General features: G+C 39.5%; 1 protein-coding gene across 2 annotated transcripts in view; it reads left to right on the forward strand.

Annotated features, from left to right (window-relative positions):
* WDR11 (WD repeat domain 11) overlaps positions 1–19,064 on the forward strand; it is a 68,740-nt gene that overhangs the window by 28,864 nt on the left and 20,812 nt on the right. For both annotated transcript variants that reach the window (XM_043597716.1, XM_043597717.1), the window contains exons 12-16: positions 6,969–7,075; positions 9,270–9,345; positions 14,087–14,195; positions 15,999–16,123; positions 17,067–17,214. In XM_043597716.1, coding sequence (XP_043453651.1) covers positions 6,969–7,075; positions 9,270–9,345; positions 14,087–14,195; positions 15,999–16,123; positions 17,067–17,214 — 565 coding nt within the window. The remainder of the gene's footprint in view (positions 1–6,968; positions 7,076–9,269; positions 9,346–14,086; positions 14,196–15,998; positions 16,124–17,066; positions 17,215–19,064) is intronic.

The raw sequence follows: 19,064 nt of genomic DNA on the forward strand, positions 1-19,064 counted from the left end.
CGTCATTTTGGATAGTCCCTGGAGTGGCGCGGAACTGCAGGGCTCTTCCTCTATGCTGTCTGGAGTTACTTGCGTTGGTGGGCGGGGCCGCAATCAGACCTGATGTCTGTCCCCAGCCCACTGCTGGGGCCACAGTCCGACTGGTGTGTACCTTAGCTTCCCCTCTCCCAGAGACAGGACTCACTGTGGAGTGGTGTGGCCCCTGTCTGGGCTACTTGCACACTGCCAGGCTTGTGGTGCTGCTTGGATGGGATCTGGCGTATTAGCCGGGGTGGATCTGCAAGGTGCACAGGGGCAGGAGGGGCAGGCTCAGCTCGCTTTGCCTTTGGTGGTCCGCTGCGGGAGGGGCCCTGCGGCAACAGGAGGGAGGCAGACCCGTCGGAGGGATCAAGCTATTAGTTTTAAACGAGATTTGTTATCCTGGATTAGTCATGTGGTATATGTCACCAAGTACATGACTTACACATGCTGTGATAATGTTTGTTATTGAGTGATGCTGAATTATAAAGTGTTACTTGGAATACCAAATAATGGATGTGCTACTCAGGCTGATTTGTGAATGATCACACAAATGTGCTCCATTTTTTTTAAGTTTATTTATTTTGAGAGAGAGAGCTCGAGCATGGGAGGGGCAGAGAGAGAGGGAGAGAGAAAATCCCGAGTAGGCTCCATGCTGTCAGTGCAGAGCCCCCATGTGGGGCTCAGTCCCACAAACCGTAAGATCATAATCTCAGCCGAAATCAAGAGTCGGTCGCTTAACTGACTGAGCCACCCAGATACCCCTCCATTTTTTAATATGAATTTTCCTTTTTAATTGCCATTTTGAAAATAACTCACATTTTATATCCGGAGATCACGTGCAGGAGGATGCTAAAATCCTTCCATCTTTGTGTTTCTATTAATGCAATTATAGTATTACAGTTAAAAACCATTATGAAAATTTCACACATGTGTTATAAAAATTGCTGAACTTATTAGCAATAAACCTAATAATTCTAGATATTCATATGCACATTTAGGCCAACTTTTAGAAAGTTGGTTTTACTTTGTACTAAATGTGTTTTAAAAACCACTTGCTCTTACAAAACTTGAATCTTATGCACACACACGGGCAGAGAGGGACTGCCTAACTGCAGGTAGTTGTTTGTGTGTTGTTTTAAAGCCATGATGTTTGGGACGCCTGGGTGGCTCAGTCGGTTAAGCATCCGACTTCAGCTCAGGTCATGATCTCACGGTTCGTGAGTTCAAACCCCGCATTAGGCTCTGTGTTGACAGCTTGAAGCCTGGAGCCTGCTTCAGATTCTGTGTCCCCCTCTCTCTCTGCCCCACCCCTGCTTGTGTTCTCTCTCTGTCTTTCAAAAATGAATAAACATAAAAAGAAATTAAAGCCATGATGTTTTAGCCAGTTATGCTTTACTGATAGGTACTGAGCATCTTCTGTATTCCTGTAAACAAAACCTTGATGCTTATGTCCAGGGGAGGAAACCTAGGAGTAAATAAGTAGTACATGCAGGTTTTTTTAGATTACTGGTTTGTGCCTTTGTCCAGTAGGCTACATTTATAATAATAAAGCACAATACCATTTTCAGTGTCAAAACTTATTACAACAGCGGTTTATATGACTTGCAGAACGTTGACTGACTATTACTTTGAGCAAATTGAGTGATTTTTGGAAAGTAAAATAATAATCTCTGTTTTGTCTGTAATTTTGCACAAGTTAGTTTCTTGGCATTGTAGAAGTTCAAGGCCTCCCCGAGGTGGGTGTCCCCCACCCCCATGACTGCCAGTCACCTAACTGTCAACAAGTAGCCTCTGCAGCAGGCCCGGGAGAACCCCAGACACCTAGTGACAGAGTCTACGGTTACAGTTGTTCACTGGTTAATCCCAGCAGAACCATCCTAGATTGAGTCAGAAAGTGAACTGCTCTTCTTAGGAGTTTTTAATAGAGCTCAGTGTACAATTAAACCCAGACAGCAACTTTCTAATCCTGAGAGCAGTGTGGTGCTCGCTATTGTTTGACAAGAGTTTTCATTCTTTTCTGTTGAGGAATAATCCCGCCCTTATCTAGTTTTCTTTGAAGTCCAACTTGATTTTTATTTTCTTCGGTTGATCAGTAGGAATCAGATAGAAAAGCTGCTGCTGGACTCTGCTCAAAGGCAACAAGCTCACAGTGCTTGATTACGAGTAAGCAGCCACTCCGTGTTCTCTTCTACGCTCAGCACTGGGATGTCTTGTAAACAGTGGGGAAAACAGGCCGAATGCGTGTGGTACAGTCGCATAAGGAGGAACGCTGGCTTTCCTCGGATATCCTTCATTTAATCCGACAGAACGGACCGAGTGCCTGTCACATGGAGGGGCATGGTGTGGTGCCTCCCTTCAAAGAGTACAATCCGGGGCAGTGTCTCTCAGCCAGTGGCACTATTTCCTCAAGTTGTTTAGACTTTCAGGCAGCACCCTGTTTGCCCTCTGGGTCTCGGCAGGCCCCAGAGACCAGATTCTGTGTGATTCTTACAAGCTTCTGTGGAACTCCGTCCCACTGTCTTTTGTAATAAGGAATCGAGAACACACTTATGTAATGTCTTTTTTTCCGCTAGATCATAAGCTCCACAAGGCCCGACTCATGTCACAGCGGTACTCTCAGCACCTAGCACAGTCACGGGTACACACTGGGTACTTCACAGGTACCTCTGTAAAAATAATGAATCAAGAAGGGGGACCGGGATTCTTGGTATCCAGAGGTCGTGGCATCACTGCTGGAGCATAGGTGTTCAGATAGCCAGCAACGAGCCTTGGAGAGTGTGTCTTAGGTTTGTCGGTGAACAGATCTGCTCAAAGCTGCCAGACTTACAAAGCACCGTAAGTCCAAGATGATTTCTCACTTCTTTTGTTCACTCTAAGTAGAAACTTAATGAGTACTGTGACATGTTAGAGAAGGGAAGAGAAGCATGAGACAATGAGGCTTTTCAGTGAATGATTAACCAAATTTATATTGTGTTCAGTGTAGGTGTGGTTTGAGTTTAGTAAATGAGGAGGATTCACGAAGAAAATAGGGCTTGACTTAGATCTGGAAATAAGAATAGTAATGATAATAATGGTAATTGCTAATACATGCAGCGCTTACTGTGTGCCAGGCATTCTTTATGTACACAGTGTTATTATTCCTGCAGTAATAACAGGTAAGGTGTAGAGAGAGCACAGAGCTGGAAGTGCTGAAGCCAGGATTTGAACTCAAGTGGTATTTGAAGAGGGAAGGAGAGAGGTCTTTCAGGCCAAGCATGGACATTTTTTTAATTTTAATTTTAATTTTTTTTAATATTTACTTATTTTTGAGAGACAGAAATAAGAGAGAGACAGCATGAATGGGGGAGGGTCAGAGAGAGGAAGACACAGAATCCAAAGCAGGCTCCAGTCTCCGAGCTGTCAGCACAGAGCCCGATGTAGGGCTCGAATTCACGAACTGTGAGATCATGACCTGAGCCGAAATCGGACGCTTAACCAACTGAGCCACCCAGGTGCCCCCTTTTTTTTTTTTTTAATGTTTATTTTTGACAGAGAGGGAGAAGCGTGTGCATGAGAGGGGGAGGAGCAGAGAGAGAAGGGGACAGAGGATCCAAAGCAGACTTTGTGCTGACAGCCTGACTGGGGCTCGAACTCAGAAATCAGTGAAATCATGACCTGAGCCGAAGTTGGGCTTTTAACCGACTGAGCCACCCAGGCGCCCTCAAGGCACGGAAATTCTTAAGGGCACTCAGTTTTAAGCGCCTGATTTGAGTGTTTCAGCACAATTGTACACTTAAAGAGTTATAATCTTTGATAACTATGGCAGTTCCTTGGTTTAACAAATATTATTTTCAGCTCCTTTGGGACCATCTTTGCCCCTCTGAGGAGGGCAAATCGGTGGATACACAGGGGTCAATGAGGAAAGTTACTGTAGTTAAAGTAGCAGACAAGATTCAGAGGATTGAGAGATAAATTTGGTAGGATGAGCAAATGGCTGGATGGCCTCGGAAGTTACATAGGAGTTTGGATATGATGCAGGAAGCCATCATATCTTCATGCGCAAATGAGAGACCTGTTCGAAACAGCATGTAATGCTAAATCTAACAATAGCTTTCGAATTGGAGTAGATATGGATAAACTTGATCGGGGTTAGCATGCATTTTTTCTAAAGGACCAGATAGTAAATATTTTAGGCTTTGCAGGCCATAAAATTTCTATCACAGCTAGTCAATTCTGTCATATCAGGAAAGCAGTCATAGATGATATGTTGTTAAACAACAATTGTCCCATAAATGCTGATGAGCAGTTGCATATAGGACAAAGGTTAGACGTCCCTCCCAGCCAGCCTCTATGACCTTGTAACCAAGGTAGGGCAGTAGTGCAAAATTTCTCCTTCTCCTTCTTATGATTCTGACCGTGCACTTGTCCTGTGGCTCCCCACCTGCCCCCGCCTCCATTCTCTATAAGCCATGGTGGTAGCACTCTGCAGATGATGTCAGTGGGAGAAACTGTGGATTCACCTCCTGTCAATCCCCATAAAGGAGACTTCCAGGCCTCTGGTTGGCAGGTTGCTGTCTTCTCGTTTCTTTGAGATTTTTCTTTTGTGCTTTTCTCTAATTAATAAACCATTTGGAACTGCAAGCCGCTTCCAAATCTAACAGCTAAGTTCAAATTGTTTGCTTCAGGAATTTCTGCCTCCTAGCCAACTAGGAGATTTGATGAAATTCTTCAGTGTACCCAACTTTAAAAGCAGTCTGGCTCAGAATATTTGTTTTTTTTACAATTTTTTACAACTTTTTAAAATTTAAATCCAAGTTAGTTGACATACAGTGTAGTAATGATTTTAGGAATAGAATTTAGTGATTCATCACTTACATATAACACCCAGTGCTTGTCCCAACAAGTATCCTCCTTAATGCCCCCTGCCCATTTAGCCCATCCCCCCACCCATCACCCCGCCAGCAACCTTCAGTTTGTTCTCTGTATTTAAGAGTCTCTTATGGTCTGTCTCCCTCTCTGTTTTTATATTATTTTTGCTTCCCTTTCCTTATGTTCATCTGTTTTGTATCTTAAACTCCACATATGAGTGAAATCATAACGATCTTTTTATTTCTTATTTTATTTTATTTTATTTTATTTTATTTTATTTTATTTAGCATAATACACGCTGTTCCATCCACATAGTTGCAAATGGCAAGGTTTCATTCTCTTTGATCGCCGAGTAATATTCCATTGTGTATATATACCACATCTTCTTTATCCATTCATCAGTTGATGGACATTTGGGCTCTTTCCATACTTTGGCTATTGTCGATAGTGCTGCTATAAACATGGGGGTGCATGTGCCCCTTTGAATCAGCACACCTGTATCCTTTGGATAAATACCTAGCAGTGCAATTGCTGGGTCGTAGGGTAGTTCTATTTTTAATTTTTTGAGGAACCTCCATACTGTTTTCCAGAGTGGCTGCACCAGTTTGCATTCCCACCAGTAGTGCAAAAGGGTTCCTTTTTCTCTGCATCCTTGCCAACACCTGTTTTTTCCTGAATTGTTCATTTTAGCCATTCTGACGGGTGTGAGGTGGTATCTCATTGTGGTTTTGATTTGTATTTCCCTGATGGTGAGTGATGTTGAGCATTTTTTCATGTGTCTGTTAGCCATCTGGATGTCTTCTTTGGAAAACTGTCTATTCATGTGTTTTGTCCATTTCTTCACTGGATTATTTGTTTTTTAGGTATTGAGTTTGATAAGTTCTTTATAGATTTTTAGATACTAACCCATTTGCAAATATATTCTCCCCTTCTGTCAATTGCCTCTTAGCTTCACTGATTGTTTCCTTTGCTGTGCAGAAGCTTTTTATCTTGGGGTCCCAGTAGTTCATTTTTGCTTTTATTTCTCTTACCTCTGGAGACATGCCAAGTAAGAAATTGCTGCAGCCGAGGTCAGAGAGGTTGTTGCCTGTTTTCTCCTCTAGGATGTTGATGGCTTCCTGTCTTATGTTTAGGTCTTTCATCCATTTTGAGTTTATTTTTGTGTATGGTGTAAAAAAGTGGTCCAGTTTCATTCTTCTGCATGTCGCTGTCCAGTTTTCGCAACACCATTTACGGAAGACGCTGTCCTTTTTTCCATTGGATATTCTTCCCTGCTTTGTCAGAGATTAGTTGGCCATATGTTTGTGGATCCATTTCTGGGTTCTCTGTTCTGTTCCATTGATCTATGTGTCTGTTTTTGTACCAGTACCATGCTGTCTTGATGATTACAGTGTTGTAATACAGCTTGAAGTCCAAAGTTGTGATGCCTTAGGCTTTGGTTTTCTTTTTCAGGATTGCTTTGGCTATTTGGGGTCTTTCTGATTCCATACAAATTTTAGGATTGTTTGTTCTAGCCCTGTGAAAGAATGCTGGTGTTAACTTTGATAGAGATTGCTCAGAATATTTCTGTACCACTCTTTCTTAAGCAGTGGAATTCTTGCAAATTACTGTGATAAGTGACTCTCTCCTTTGCCACATTTTAATAGTCATTTTAATGCTGCTATGAATCCTGGTAACTGAACTATCTTATCATTTCATTTGGAGATAAAGTTTTAATTGGAAATAATTTCACATATATTGGAAATATATGGTAATTAGGCTCAAATGAAAGGTCATGTTAATATTATTCCTTTTTATTTTTTAACGTTTATTTATTTTTGAGAGAGAGAGCGAAAGCAGGGCAGGGGGCTGGGGGAACAGGCAGAGAGAGAGGGAGACACAGAATCCGAAGCAGGCTCCAGGCTCTGAGCTGTTAGCACAGACAGAGCCTGACCTGGGGCTCAGGCTCACGAACCGTGAGGTGAACCAACTGACCTGAGATGAACCAAGTGACCCACCCAGGCGCCCCTAATATTTCTATTTTTTAATTAACTTGAAAATTTAGGTCTTAGGAACAAAAAAGGTTATTTCACTAAACTTTATTTAATTTTTCACGTTAGGGGTATCGAATGGACAAGTTTGACTGGTTTTCTTTCCTTTGCTACGTCAACACCGAACAATATGGGATTAGTGAGAAATGAACTTCAGCTGGTTGATCTTCCAACAGGTTTGTGTATTTAGTCTATTAAAAGATTGAAAATGGTTTTTCATACTGATCAAAGATGTTGCTATTTATAAAACATGTTCCAAAAAAGTTTCTTTCAACTTGGAGTTTTTTTCTTGTATTCTGTATTTGTATATTCATTTTGTTGTTGTTTTGTCTGTAGTAATTGCCCTAGAAAGACTTGTTTGTATGCAAATTATGTTAACATAAATGCATGGTAAATGGCATACCATTAGCCTGAACAGACAAATTCATAATTAAATACGGTATCAGTTATACTTTTAAGTACATTGTTATAGATAACCAGAAATACAGTTTTATTTTTTTTAATTTTTTTAATGTTTTATTTATTTTTGAAGGAGAGAGAGACAGAGTATGAGTGGGGGAGGGGCAGAGAGAGAGACAGAGAGACAGAGACAGAGATAGACAGACAGACAGAATCTGAAGCAGGCTCCAGGCTCTGAGCTGTCAGCACAGAGCCCGACGTGGGGCTTGAACTCACAGACTGCAAGATCGTGACCTGAGCCAAAGTCGGACGCTCAACCGACTGAGCCACCCACGTGCCCCCAGAAGTACAGTTTTAAAATAAATCTTTGTATTAGGCTTTATTAGATTCTCTTTTATAACTTTTGGCCTTTGTAGGAAAACCTTTATAAATTTGTAGGTAAGGATTGTTGTTAAGTGCTCATATTTAAAACTTTTGGTAGTCTCTGGCTGACTGAATGGGGAAATTTGGGAGTTTAAAGACTACAATAGGAAACATTCCAGTAAAGTAACTTGTTCAGAATTGTTTAAAAACCTACAACCCAGTGAATCTCAAAATGAAGAACTTAAAGAAAGAATAAGGTGAGAGTTTCAAATTATGTTATGGCACATGCATGATTTCAAATAGACTTCTTAACAAAATAGTCCTGAGTTTCTTTAAAATGGTGTGGCAATGAGAATATATATGTAGATGGTTTAACCCTAAGATACGTATGTGTGTACATGTGTGTGCGGTAAATCAAGTATATGGTTGTTTCCTTGTATTCTCCGTATGTATCTCCAGGGTATGGTTGTTCTTACTTATCAGAGTATGTTACTAAACCTCAGGGAATTAGCCCCACTGGAATCAGTTCAGTGTTCTGGTCTGATTGGAAGTGGCCTGCCTAGTAAACCCTGCCCCCAGATTGGGGTTTCTCTAATTACATGGTAGCCTGGGGGTGAAATGCTGTTTTCTCGTGTCATTCATTTTTTTCCCATTTTTTCCCCCCGGTCAGCTCAAGTTCAAGACTGTTAGTTAACTTAAAAATCTTTCTTTCACATATTTATTTTTCACGAACAAATTTCTAAGTCATAGTTACTGACTTGCTTAAGTGGGATATTTGACTTCATAGATGATTGACTTTTTTAGTCTTGTCTTCTAAAGGAGGGCAGCAGACCAGCAGAGTCAGGAAAGGATGTGGGGTGTTTGGCAAATAAGAAGAGGGAGATCTCATTTGATGGCACTGGGGAGGAGGGAGGCATGCAGGCGTTCACTTGTCTTTGATTACTTTCTCTCTTTTGTTTAATGTAAATACAAATGTGAGAAAGTTATTAAAATATATTTGTTCCAACATAAAGTAGAATTTGCATTTTTTAATTACGGAAAACCACTTAGCTTCTTTGGCAGTTAACTAATTCTTATCATTCCCCAATTTCAGTGCGTAGAGAGCTTTTGACAGGAACATGTCAAAGTCTTTCAGTTGAGCTTTGTTCATGGGACAAGGAGTCTTAAGTACCAATTTAGAGAGTGTTTTCCCCACTAGTTAGTTTTGTGAGCACGAAAATATTTATATTACTTTAAATATACCAGTAGTTTTTATAGTAGACAATTCCTTTACCATAAATGCGTTGAAACTTTAGAAATTGATTTCTTAATTTCTAAAATATAACTGTAAGAAACCACCGAAGGTATTCAAAAAACTCTACAACAAAGGAAAATATATTTGTATAAAATAGATATTTGAATACAAGTAATATATTAATTTGTCTTTAACTTGTAATACTTCTAAGAATATGTTTTAAATTTAGAGTAATTGAAACAACTTAGAAGCAAGTGGAAGAATGAATGGGAGAGTAGAGGCAGCCCAGATCAGATTCCATTGGTGTGGATAAGTTCTTGTGTCTTACATGTTTTATCTGGTTTTTTACATTTTCTTTAATATTTGCAATAAAGGTAGGAGCATTGCTTTTCGCGGTGAACGAGGCAATGATGAGTCACCCATCGAAATGATTAAAGTATCTCATTTGAAGTAAGTATGAACCAAAAAAAATCTAGTGTTATCACAATGGAATCTTAAAAATTTCTTTTAATCTTGAAGAAAGTGTACGTATAGAATTTCTTAATGATAATAAATGGTGCTATGCAGCTCTATCCAAGAAAATATTTTGATCACAAAATTAAATTGCTATTTCTTTTAATTTCTTTTTTTTTTTTTTTTAATGTTTACTTATTTATTTTGAGAGACTGATAGAGAATCCTAAGCAGGCTCTGTGCTGTCAATGTAGAGCCTGACGTGTGTCTCTATCCCATGAACTGTGAGATCATGACCTGTGCTGAAATCAAGAGTTGGACACTCAACCAACTGAGCCACTCAGGCACCCCTATTGCTTTTAATTTCTACTTAAAAAGATGAGATAACATTTCATTAGATTGGTAAAACCAGTAATCTGTTTTTTCTGCTATAGCTCTATTGTAAATACCTATCACCCACTAAGAAAATGTTATTTGTTACCTAATGAAATTCTTATGCATTTCTATCTCAGCATGGGTTTGTTGAGTGAAAGAACTGATTTTCTTTCCTTATAATTTTAATTTTAGTAAGTTTTGAGTTTTTCATTCCAAGAGAAAATACATGTTAAGCAAGATTATTAAACGTAGAGACTGAATGAAAACCAATCAGAAGAACAAAAAAAAGAAAGAGTAAGCTGTCCACAATAGTTTTCAAAATTGCTTTAGCTTGGGGCGCCTGGGTGGCTCAGTTGGTTGGGCGTCCGACTTCAGCTCAGGTCACGATCTCGCGGTCCATGAGTTCGAGCCCTGCGTCGGGCTCTGGGCTGACCACTCAGAGCCTGGAGCCTGCTTCCGATTCTGTGTCTCCCTCTCTCTCTGCCCCTCCCCCGTTCATGCTCTGTCTCTCTCTGTCTCAAAAATAAATAAACATTAAAAAAAAATTAAAAAACAAAAAAAACAAATTGCTTTAGCTTTATGAGGATCTTTGCATTTCCATATAAATTTTAGAATTAGCTTATCAATTTTACCCAAAAAAGCTTCCTGGGATTTTGATTGGGATTGCATTGAATCCATAGATCAATGTGGGGAAGAATTGACATCTTAACAGGTTTTGGGATTCATGAACATGGTGTCTCTCTCCACTTATTTACAGCTTTAATATCTTTCAGTAATATTTATAGTAGCATTTTTGTTGATTCCGTACTATTTTCTATATAGACATACTTCACTGTCGTTTGCCAGTAAGGACACTTCTATATCTCTATTTTCTGGAGTATGGGCCTTTTCCCCCCCCTTGCTTTGCTGTACTGAGTAGGACCTCCAGTACAATGTTGAATAGAAATGATGAGAACTGACATCTTTGTTCTGTTTCTGGAATTTACAGAGAAAGTGTTCAGTCTTTCAACATTAAGTAAAATGTTAGTTGTGGATGTTTTGTAGGTGCCCTTTATTAGATTGAGGAAGTTTTCTATTCCCAGTCTGCTGAAACTTTGTATTGAGTAGGTGATGGATTTTGTCAGATGCTTTTTCTGCATTTATGGACATCACCATGATGGTGGTTTTTGTTTTAGGTCGGCTAATATGGTGAATTACATGGACCTCTATTTCATGTTAAACCAACTTTACATCCCTAGGATAAATTTTTCTTGGTCATGATATATTATTGCATTTGATTTGCTAATATTCTGGTATATTCCTGGGTTTGATTTGCTAATGTTTTATTAAAGATTTTTTGCATCTGTGCTCATGAAAGATACTGACCTAGTTTTCATGTAGTATCCTTGTCTGGTTTTAGTATCAGGGTGATGTTGACCTTGTAAAACAAGTTGTGAAATATTTCTTCCTCTTCTTTTTTTCTGGATGAATTTGTGTAGAATTGGTATTATTCCTTACTTAAATAGGAAGATTTCACCAGGGAACCCACCTGGGCCTAGAACTTTCTTTGTGGAAAAGCTTTTAAATACATATTCAGTTCTTTCATCAATATATAACTATTTAGGGTTTGTTTTTTTTGTTTTTCCCCAATGAACTCTGGTAGTGGCCTTCAAGAAATCTGTCCATTTCAATGAAATTGTTGAATTTATTGATTAAAACTTGTTCATGATATTCCTTTAATGTCTGTTTCACCTGAATGATGGCTCTTTCATTTCTGATATTAGTGAATTACAGTGATCAGTTTTGTTGATATTTTCAAAAAAAACTCGTTTAGTTTCTTTAATTTTTCTCTATGGTTTTCTAGTTTTTGTTTCATCGAATGCCATAGGTATCTTTTTTTTGCCTGCTTACTTTGGGCTTAATATGTTCTTTCTCTAGTTTCTTAAGATAGAACTGTATACTCTGGTTTCTCTTCAGATCGTATAAATCTTTCGCCCTTTTAAGATAGAACTGTAGATGATTGAATTAAGGTTTTTCTTTAAAATTTAATATAAGCATTTAATGTTACATAAGCACTACTTTTTCTGTACCTTACACTTTTTGATGTGATGAGTTTTCTTTTAATTCACTGTGTAATAATTTTTTTAATGTCTATTTTTGAGAGACAGATTGAGTGGGGGGAGGGGCAGAGAGAGAAGGAGACACGGAATCTGAAGCAGGCCCTGAGCTGTCATGTCAGCACAGAGCCCGATGCAGGGCTGCAACTCACAAACTGCGAGATCATGATCTGAGCCGAAGTTGGACGCTTAACCGACTGAGCCACCCAGGCGCTCTTATACTTTAACATTTCTGTGGGTATTTAGAGATACATTGTTTAATTTCAACATATTTAGGGGTTTGCCAGATATCTTTCTGTTAATTTCTGATTTTGATTAGAGTCAGCATATTTTATATTATTTTAGTCCTTATAAATTTAATGTGATTATTATGTGGCCCAGAATGTGGTCTGTCTTAGTGAATGTTCCATATGCACTTGAAAAGATTGGTTTGTAGTTATTCAAGTCTCACATTCATACAGATTTTCTGCCAGCTTTTCTCTCTATTACTGAGAGATGAGTGTTGAAATGAACTTTGTTCTGGATGTATTCTTCTTTTGAAGAACTTGAGTTCTTGCTTTAGATATTTTAAAGCTCTGCTCTTGGGTACATGCATATTTGGTATTGCTATTATGTCCTTTTGATTAATTGACTTCTTTATCATTATGAAATATCCTCTTTATTTTGGTCCTATTCTTTATTCAGAATCGGATTTGTCTGATTAGTATAGCCACTCCTGCTTTCTTTTGACTAAAGTTTGCATGGTGTATCTTTTTCTTCCCTTTACTTGTGTCTTACCTATGTCTTTACATTTAAAGTTGATTTCTTCTAGAAAGCATGTAGTCCGGGCTTGTTTTTCTATTTGGTAATTTGTGTTTCAAATGACAGTGTTTAAATTATTCCTATTTAATGTAATCATCAATGTGACTTATGTTGAAATCTACCACCTTGCTATTTTCTATTTTTTTACTTTAAAATGAGTTAATAAGGATAGTTTTTAATTTCTTAGATTTCATTTCTAATATGCAAAATGTCAATTGTTATAAACCACATAGAAGTTCTTTGTGGGAGGTCCTCAGTAACTTTTAAAAATGTAAAGGAGTCCTGAGACTGAAAGTTTTCAGAATTGTTCAGTTAAACTATTTAGACTCCAGTCTCTCCTGTTTCCAGCCAGTCTTGACTCTATATACACCTGCTAAGTTAATACACCTAAAACAACTGATCACTTTATCCCTCCTATCCTAAAGCCTTCAGTGATCAACTATTCTCTGCAAGATAAATCTCTTTATAACCTAGTCTGACATATTCAAGTGTTTTAAGTCTTTTGTAATGTGATCCAAAATTCACACTTTAGTCTTTCTCCCATGATTGCTGTCACACGTTCTGCATCTCAGGTAGCATGTTCCCCCGCTCTGTGTCCTTTCTTGTCTTGGCCATTTGTCACATTTGTCACTCTGCCTGGAATGCCATTTCCTGATTGTCAAAGTAAATCTCTTCTTTCGTAGTGAATCTTTATAGCATTCACCAGATTTTGTCTTATATTAGTTATTTACATACAAGCCATTAGATGCCTTTATGTTAGACGTTGTAAAAAGTGTAACATATTTCATTTGTATAGTCCATCATGGTTTATAAAATTAATTCGTGTGCGCTCTCCCCTCCCCTCCCCCTTTTTATTCTTAGAGCATTCAGTGAGGGAGGTAAGACAGGTGTTATTAACACCATTACAAAGATAAGTAGACTAAAACTCCAAAAGATTACATGGTTTGTCTGAGGCCACATAATTATCAAGTGGCAAACTTTGTCCTGAGCAAGAGAACATAAGTCTTTGGCTGCACTGAATGTCGGGGTCTTTCTATTCTCACATTTCCTCAGTGTCAGCATGATAGAAACTTTATGAAAACTTTTACTTTTTCATTTAATTTTTACCATAATCCTCATACCAATTCATTGGGTTGGGTAGGGGTATTCTCATGTCACGTGCCAGAAAATTAAATCTTGGGAGGGTTACCATATTACTATAAACTGTTTCACCAGGATATGAACTTGTGCCTTTTTTTATTCTGTCTTCTGAGCTGGGCTCCTTACGTAAGTTTGGCTGTATGGCTCTCAAAGGTCATCTTAGGGTTTTACCTTCTTATGACTATTAACCATGAGAACTAAATGTTAATTTATATTGTCTGTATTTAGAATGTGTCATGTGAGTTTTCTGATTTACTCAACTTTTTATATGTATTATGGTGAAAATCTTGCAATAAGGGGCTTATTTAGTAATTTTGTTTATTTTAGGCAGTATTTGGCAGTTGTATTCAAAGATAAACCCCTGGAGTTATGGGATGTTAGGACTTGTACCATTCTGAGAGAGATGTCGAAAAACTTCCCTGCAGTGACTGCTTTGGTAAGTTCCAGCTGAAGAACTAAATGTTCTTCATGCGTGAAGGACATAGGCATGTGTGTGTGTGGTGGGTATTTTTCTTTAGCTCGAATTGAAGTCATTACTGCCATGTATTTTCTTGTTAAAAATGTGTGTTCAAGAGAAGATGATCTAAATACCTGGAGATAACTCTTATTCTCTTGGTTCGGTTAAGATAATATTACGTTGGTTGGAATTCCAATTACAATTTTACTTAAATGTTTTGAGGAACATGATAAACATACTCCAAAAGATTTATGAAAGGATAAAAATCATAACAGCTAACTCAGCCTTGAAAAAAGTGGAGGACAGTATTGGGAAAGTGGTCTCACTTTATGGAGAAAAATACTGGATCTCTACCTAATACTCTATTCAGAAGTGGGCTCTCCAGGATTAAAGACCTAAATGTAAAAATGTAAAGCTGTAAGATTAATATAGTCAAACAAAGAAGAATATTTTTGTGTCCTGGAAGCAGGAAAGGACAATAGAAGCTCAAACCAAAAGGCAAAAACAGAAAAATTCATGCATTTAATTATGTCAAGGTTGATGCTTTCTATTCAATGAAGGACACTAATGTCAAAGTTAAATATAGAAGACCAGTTGGAAAAAGAAATTTACCGGTGTCTGCAACCAACAAAGGACCAACTAATCCCTGTAGGGGGTTGGGATCGTGGGAAGTCCTGCACTTATACAGTGACAGGACAGGAACCCCCGTGGAAAGATGGCCGCAGGACGGGAGCGGTTGGTGGAGAAACCTGAAAGGCCAAGAAGCATATGAAGAAAGATTCGAACTCATCTGTTTTTAAAGATGGGCAAAATAAAATAACCATGGTATAACTCTTAGACTAGCAAAAACTGGGAAACCAGATGCGGGTGTGGTATGGGACACAGGAATCCTTATGCAACTATTGGTGGGAAAGCAGATCAGTGAGGCGCTCTGCGGAGCAGACCGACTGCGCGTGGGCAGACAGACATCCCCTGGGTGCCGGCTCTTCAGCCCCTGATCACAAAGGAGCTTCTGTGAGGGTACTGACTGCAGTGTTATTTGTCGTGAGAGTTTGGAGGCAGTCTGGGTATCCTTTGCTGAGAGAACAGAGAGACTAAAAATCGGCGGATGCACTCGTGGAGTATTGGATAGCATGCAGAAGACACAGAGGTGGGACTTAGATTGTGCTAAATGAGAAGAGTTAGGAACAGGGCAGGATAGGACGCGGTCCTGTTTATCTAAGGTACAAATACATGCATGGAAAATGACTACCATGAAGAATCTGCGCACATGAGAGGATATTAGATTGAATGCATTAGAATAGGTGGGAATGCAAAAGAATAAGTAAATAAAATCAGAGATTTGAGGTGGCTCTGTGGATGACAGGGGGCCATGATTGGAGGAACACGAATCTCGCCCTGTGCACCTGCAGGGGAGAGGTAGAGTAGGGAAGAGGAAATCCCATAATTATATTTATTATTTTCATTTTGTAAGAAAAAGAAAGCACCAGAAAGTTAGACCTTTCGGAAGTTTGCCATTAAACTCTTCAACCTTAAGCTCTCATTAAAGATTAGAGGTAGAAGGAGGTAAGAGGTAGACTATTAAAATCTGCCTTAAGCACTAATTAAAATGCATTCATTCAACCTTTGTGTAAACAGATAAAACCTCAGAACAAGTTGTGAATTCATGTGCAGTAATAAGAAGTGATGCCAGGCAGTGGCGAGCATGCCCAGCTGTTCTGGAAGGATTCTTTGACTGAAGTAAACTGAGCATTTCTAGGTGTGCCTGTCTTTGCTTCCCAGGAGTGGTCACCATCTCACAACTTGAAGAGCCTGAGAAAGAAACAGTTGGCCACCCGAGAGGCCATGGCCCGCCAGACTGTGGTCTCAGATACAGAGCTGAGTGTCGTCGAATCATCCGTGATCAGGTGCGGTGTGCTCTTTCCTGCCTTGGTCATTCGGGATACCAGTGTCATGCTCGGGAACTTGACAAGTGTCACCCAAAGGCATCTCTAGCAGCAAGGTGCAGTCTGCTTTTGAACATACTTTGTTGTGCTTCAGTGCATACCCGGAAGACTGAGTGAATTCTATTATTTCATTTCTTAGTGCGGTCAGTAACGTAGCCAGTAATATCCACGTGTCAGCATCCATTAGCGAATGTGTTCCATAAACTTCAGCTGCTGAAATTCAAATGAGTGTAGCATGAACATCTAGATACCTCATATTTTCATTTTATGTACACCAAAGAAAATACAGAGAGAATTCTAGATTTATGGACTGTCCCCATCCCCATTCCCATCAATTTTACAAATAAAAAACTTCAGAAAGAATGATGGGTCGAGGTAAGGCCTCTCTTCTGCTGAGGAGTGTTCTGCAGCAGAAATGGTGAAGAAGTTCCTTGTGTGAGGTCTGGATGACCGCATGCCTCTGGGGAGAGGGGAGGGGGGGTAAGTGTTCTCTCATAGTGTGACCAGTTGGGAGTCATTTGTGTTTTGTTGTTGTTCTGGGTTTCTTTTTTTTTTTAAGAGAGAGTAAGCCTGTGAGTGTGGGGGAGGGGCAGAGGGAGAGGGAGAGAGAATCTTAAGCAGAGATCCCAAAGCAGGGCTCAGTCCCACAACCCTGGGATCATGACCTGAGCTGAAATCAGGAGCTACCCAGGCGCCCCTAATTTGTGTTTTCTATATTATTAGCTGGGCAAAGATCCGTTTCAGCCTTTTGTTTTGTTTTTTTGTTTCTTGTGGTTTGTTGGTTTGTTTGTTTCTTTGAAATCATTTTGGACCTCTTGTTAATGCATCTATATTTTGGGCAAGTTAATTAACTGTCACTCTAGGGAAAAGAAATACCTTTATCTTACTTCTCTCTATTCCAAAGCTTGTTGCAGGAGGCAGAAAGTAAATCTGAACTCAGCCAGAACATCTCTGCCCGAGAACATTTTGTGTTTACTGATAATGACGGCCAAGTTTATCATCTCACGGTTGAAGGAAACTCCGTGAAAGATAGTGCTCGGATTCCACCGGATGTGAGTCCAACTCCTGGTTAAATCTTCATTGAGAGTTCTGATCAAAGATTCTGTTGATTCCATATCCAGGGAAGCCACAGTTAAGTTGTGAAACTATTTCAGAAAAGTTTAATGTAAATAATAAACTTCACTATTTAAGGAGATAGTATCATTGATAATAAACTTGTCCCATACTGCTAGAGAATAACATTGTAACTACTTAGCATAAATACTTACTACGTGTTACTTACTTTTTATCCCTTTAATAATCCATGAGGAATTATTTCCATTTTATCTGTGACAAAACTGAGGGAGAATAAGTAACTTTCCCAACATTACCCAGTTTAGCGACATGGCAGTTCTAAACTCAGGTCTGTCGTCTGACTCCGGTATCTCTCCTCTTTCCATTTCAGGCATTACCCTGAAGGATTTGACTTACAGTCTAGCGTTATTTTGGGGTAATAGTAATCAGGTTGTAAGTGCAATAGTATTATTAATATTTGCTAATTTATGTATATCCTTCTATGACCTTGTGAGACCCTCAGAGCTTCTGTAGTTCACAGTTTGTGTCCGCATGCATCTCATAGGTTGTTCTTAATGAATAGATTAAGAGAATGTTTTTGTTAACTAATACTATTATAATGGTTAAGTGGAGGGATGAGATGATGGCATAAAATACATCTATTCATTTAAAGTTGTTGTCTAAAAATGTAATGTTTTAGTTGAATGCCAACCCTCATATTTTGCAGGTGACTCAGAGTCTCATGGGTTGTAGTCAGGATGGCGGCCAGGGTGGAAGGTCCATTTCCAGATGGCTAACTCACAGGGCCATTGCAAAATAATGCAGGCTGTTGACGAGTAGCCTCTGTTCTTCCTCACGTGGACCTCTCCATAGGGTTGAGTGCCTTCCTCCAGAGCGAGTGATCCAAGAGAGAACACAGAGAAAGCTGCAGTATTTAGGACCTTGGGCGATCACACTCCATCATTTCCTCAGTGTGCTGTTGGTTCACGGGTCAGTCCTGTTCATCATGGGAGGTGACTGCCAAGGGACATGAGTCCTCAAGGCAGGGTTAGTGGGACCTCTTAGAGACTGCTGCCACATCTTCCTTGTAAACAACAGAAGAGTTGAGGCCAAACAACCTTCTCTCCTAGAAATGGAAACTAACATGTGAAAGTACTTTTCAAACCAGTTTCATTTTTACTGCTGTATAGAACAGGTCATACCTGAGACTTAGTAATGCCTATTTTGAAATTTTTCCAATTGTCACTAGTTTGAAAGGATGGAGGTGGTAATGAGAGTGTGAAAGATCGATATCTGGTAGTCATAACAGAAAGGTAACTTACTTTAAGCGTATAGAATGAAAGACCACTAAGGAGTGCAGACGGAAGACTTGCAGTGTCATGTAGCTGTCCTGTGGAGTCTGTTTGCTGTCTTAGAAAATAGAAGGTTCCTCCTCCAGAAGCTCAGAGAAGGCCCCATCTCAGCGCTGCTAGTGCCACTCGCGGGCAGTTCCGTCTGCTGCTAATCTGCTCCACGCTTGCGATGAGGATATAGAAACGATCCGGTAATTGAGATGCCAGTTCCTCCTTACCCCAGAAAAAGTTTAAAACTTTTGGACATTAGACCCAAGTTTCCCTCTTAAAAGTATTCCTTTCAGGATGATAATTGTGCCTCAGGACTTGTAAGATTCTGTCTCCTTTTGTGGAGGTCTAAAGTAAGGGTATAGCCAGTCTCCATCTGCCTGCCAGAGCCTTCTATTCCATGGCTAGAAGCCACTTTCTCATGGAATGACCGGCCTCCGGTGAAATGCGTATGTAGTTTAGAGCAGTTTAGAGCAGTTAGGGAAAGGGATTTGAGCATCTTCTCAATA

Source organism: Prionailurus bengalensis, chromosome D2 (genome assembly GCF_016509475.1).
Source record: "Prionailurus bengalensis isolate Pbe53 chromosome D2, Fcat_Pben_1.1_paternal_pri, whole genome shotgun sequence".
In the NCBI taxonomy this organism is placed as follows: Eukaryota; Metazoa; Chordata; class Mammalia; order Carnivora; family Felidae; genus Prionailurus; species Prionailurus bengalensis.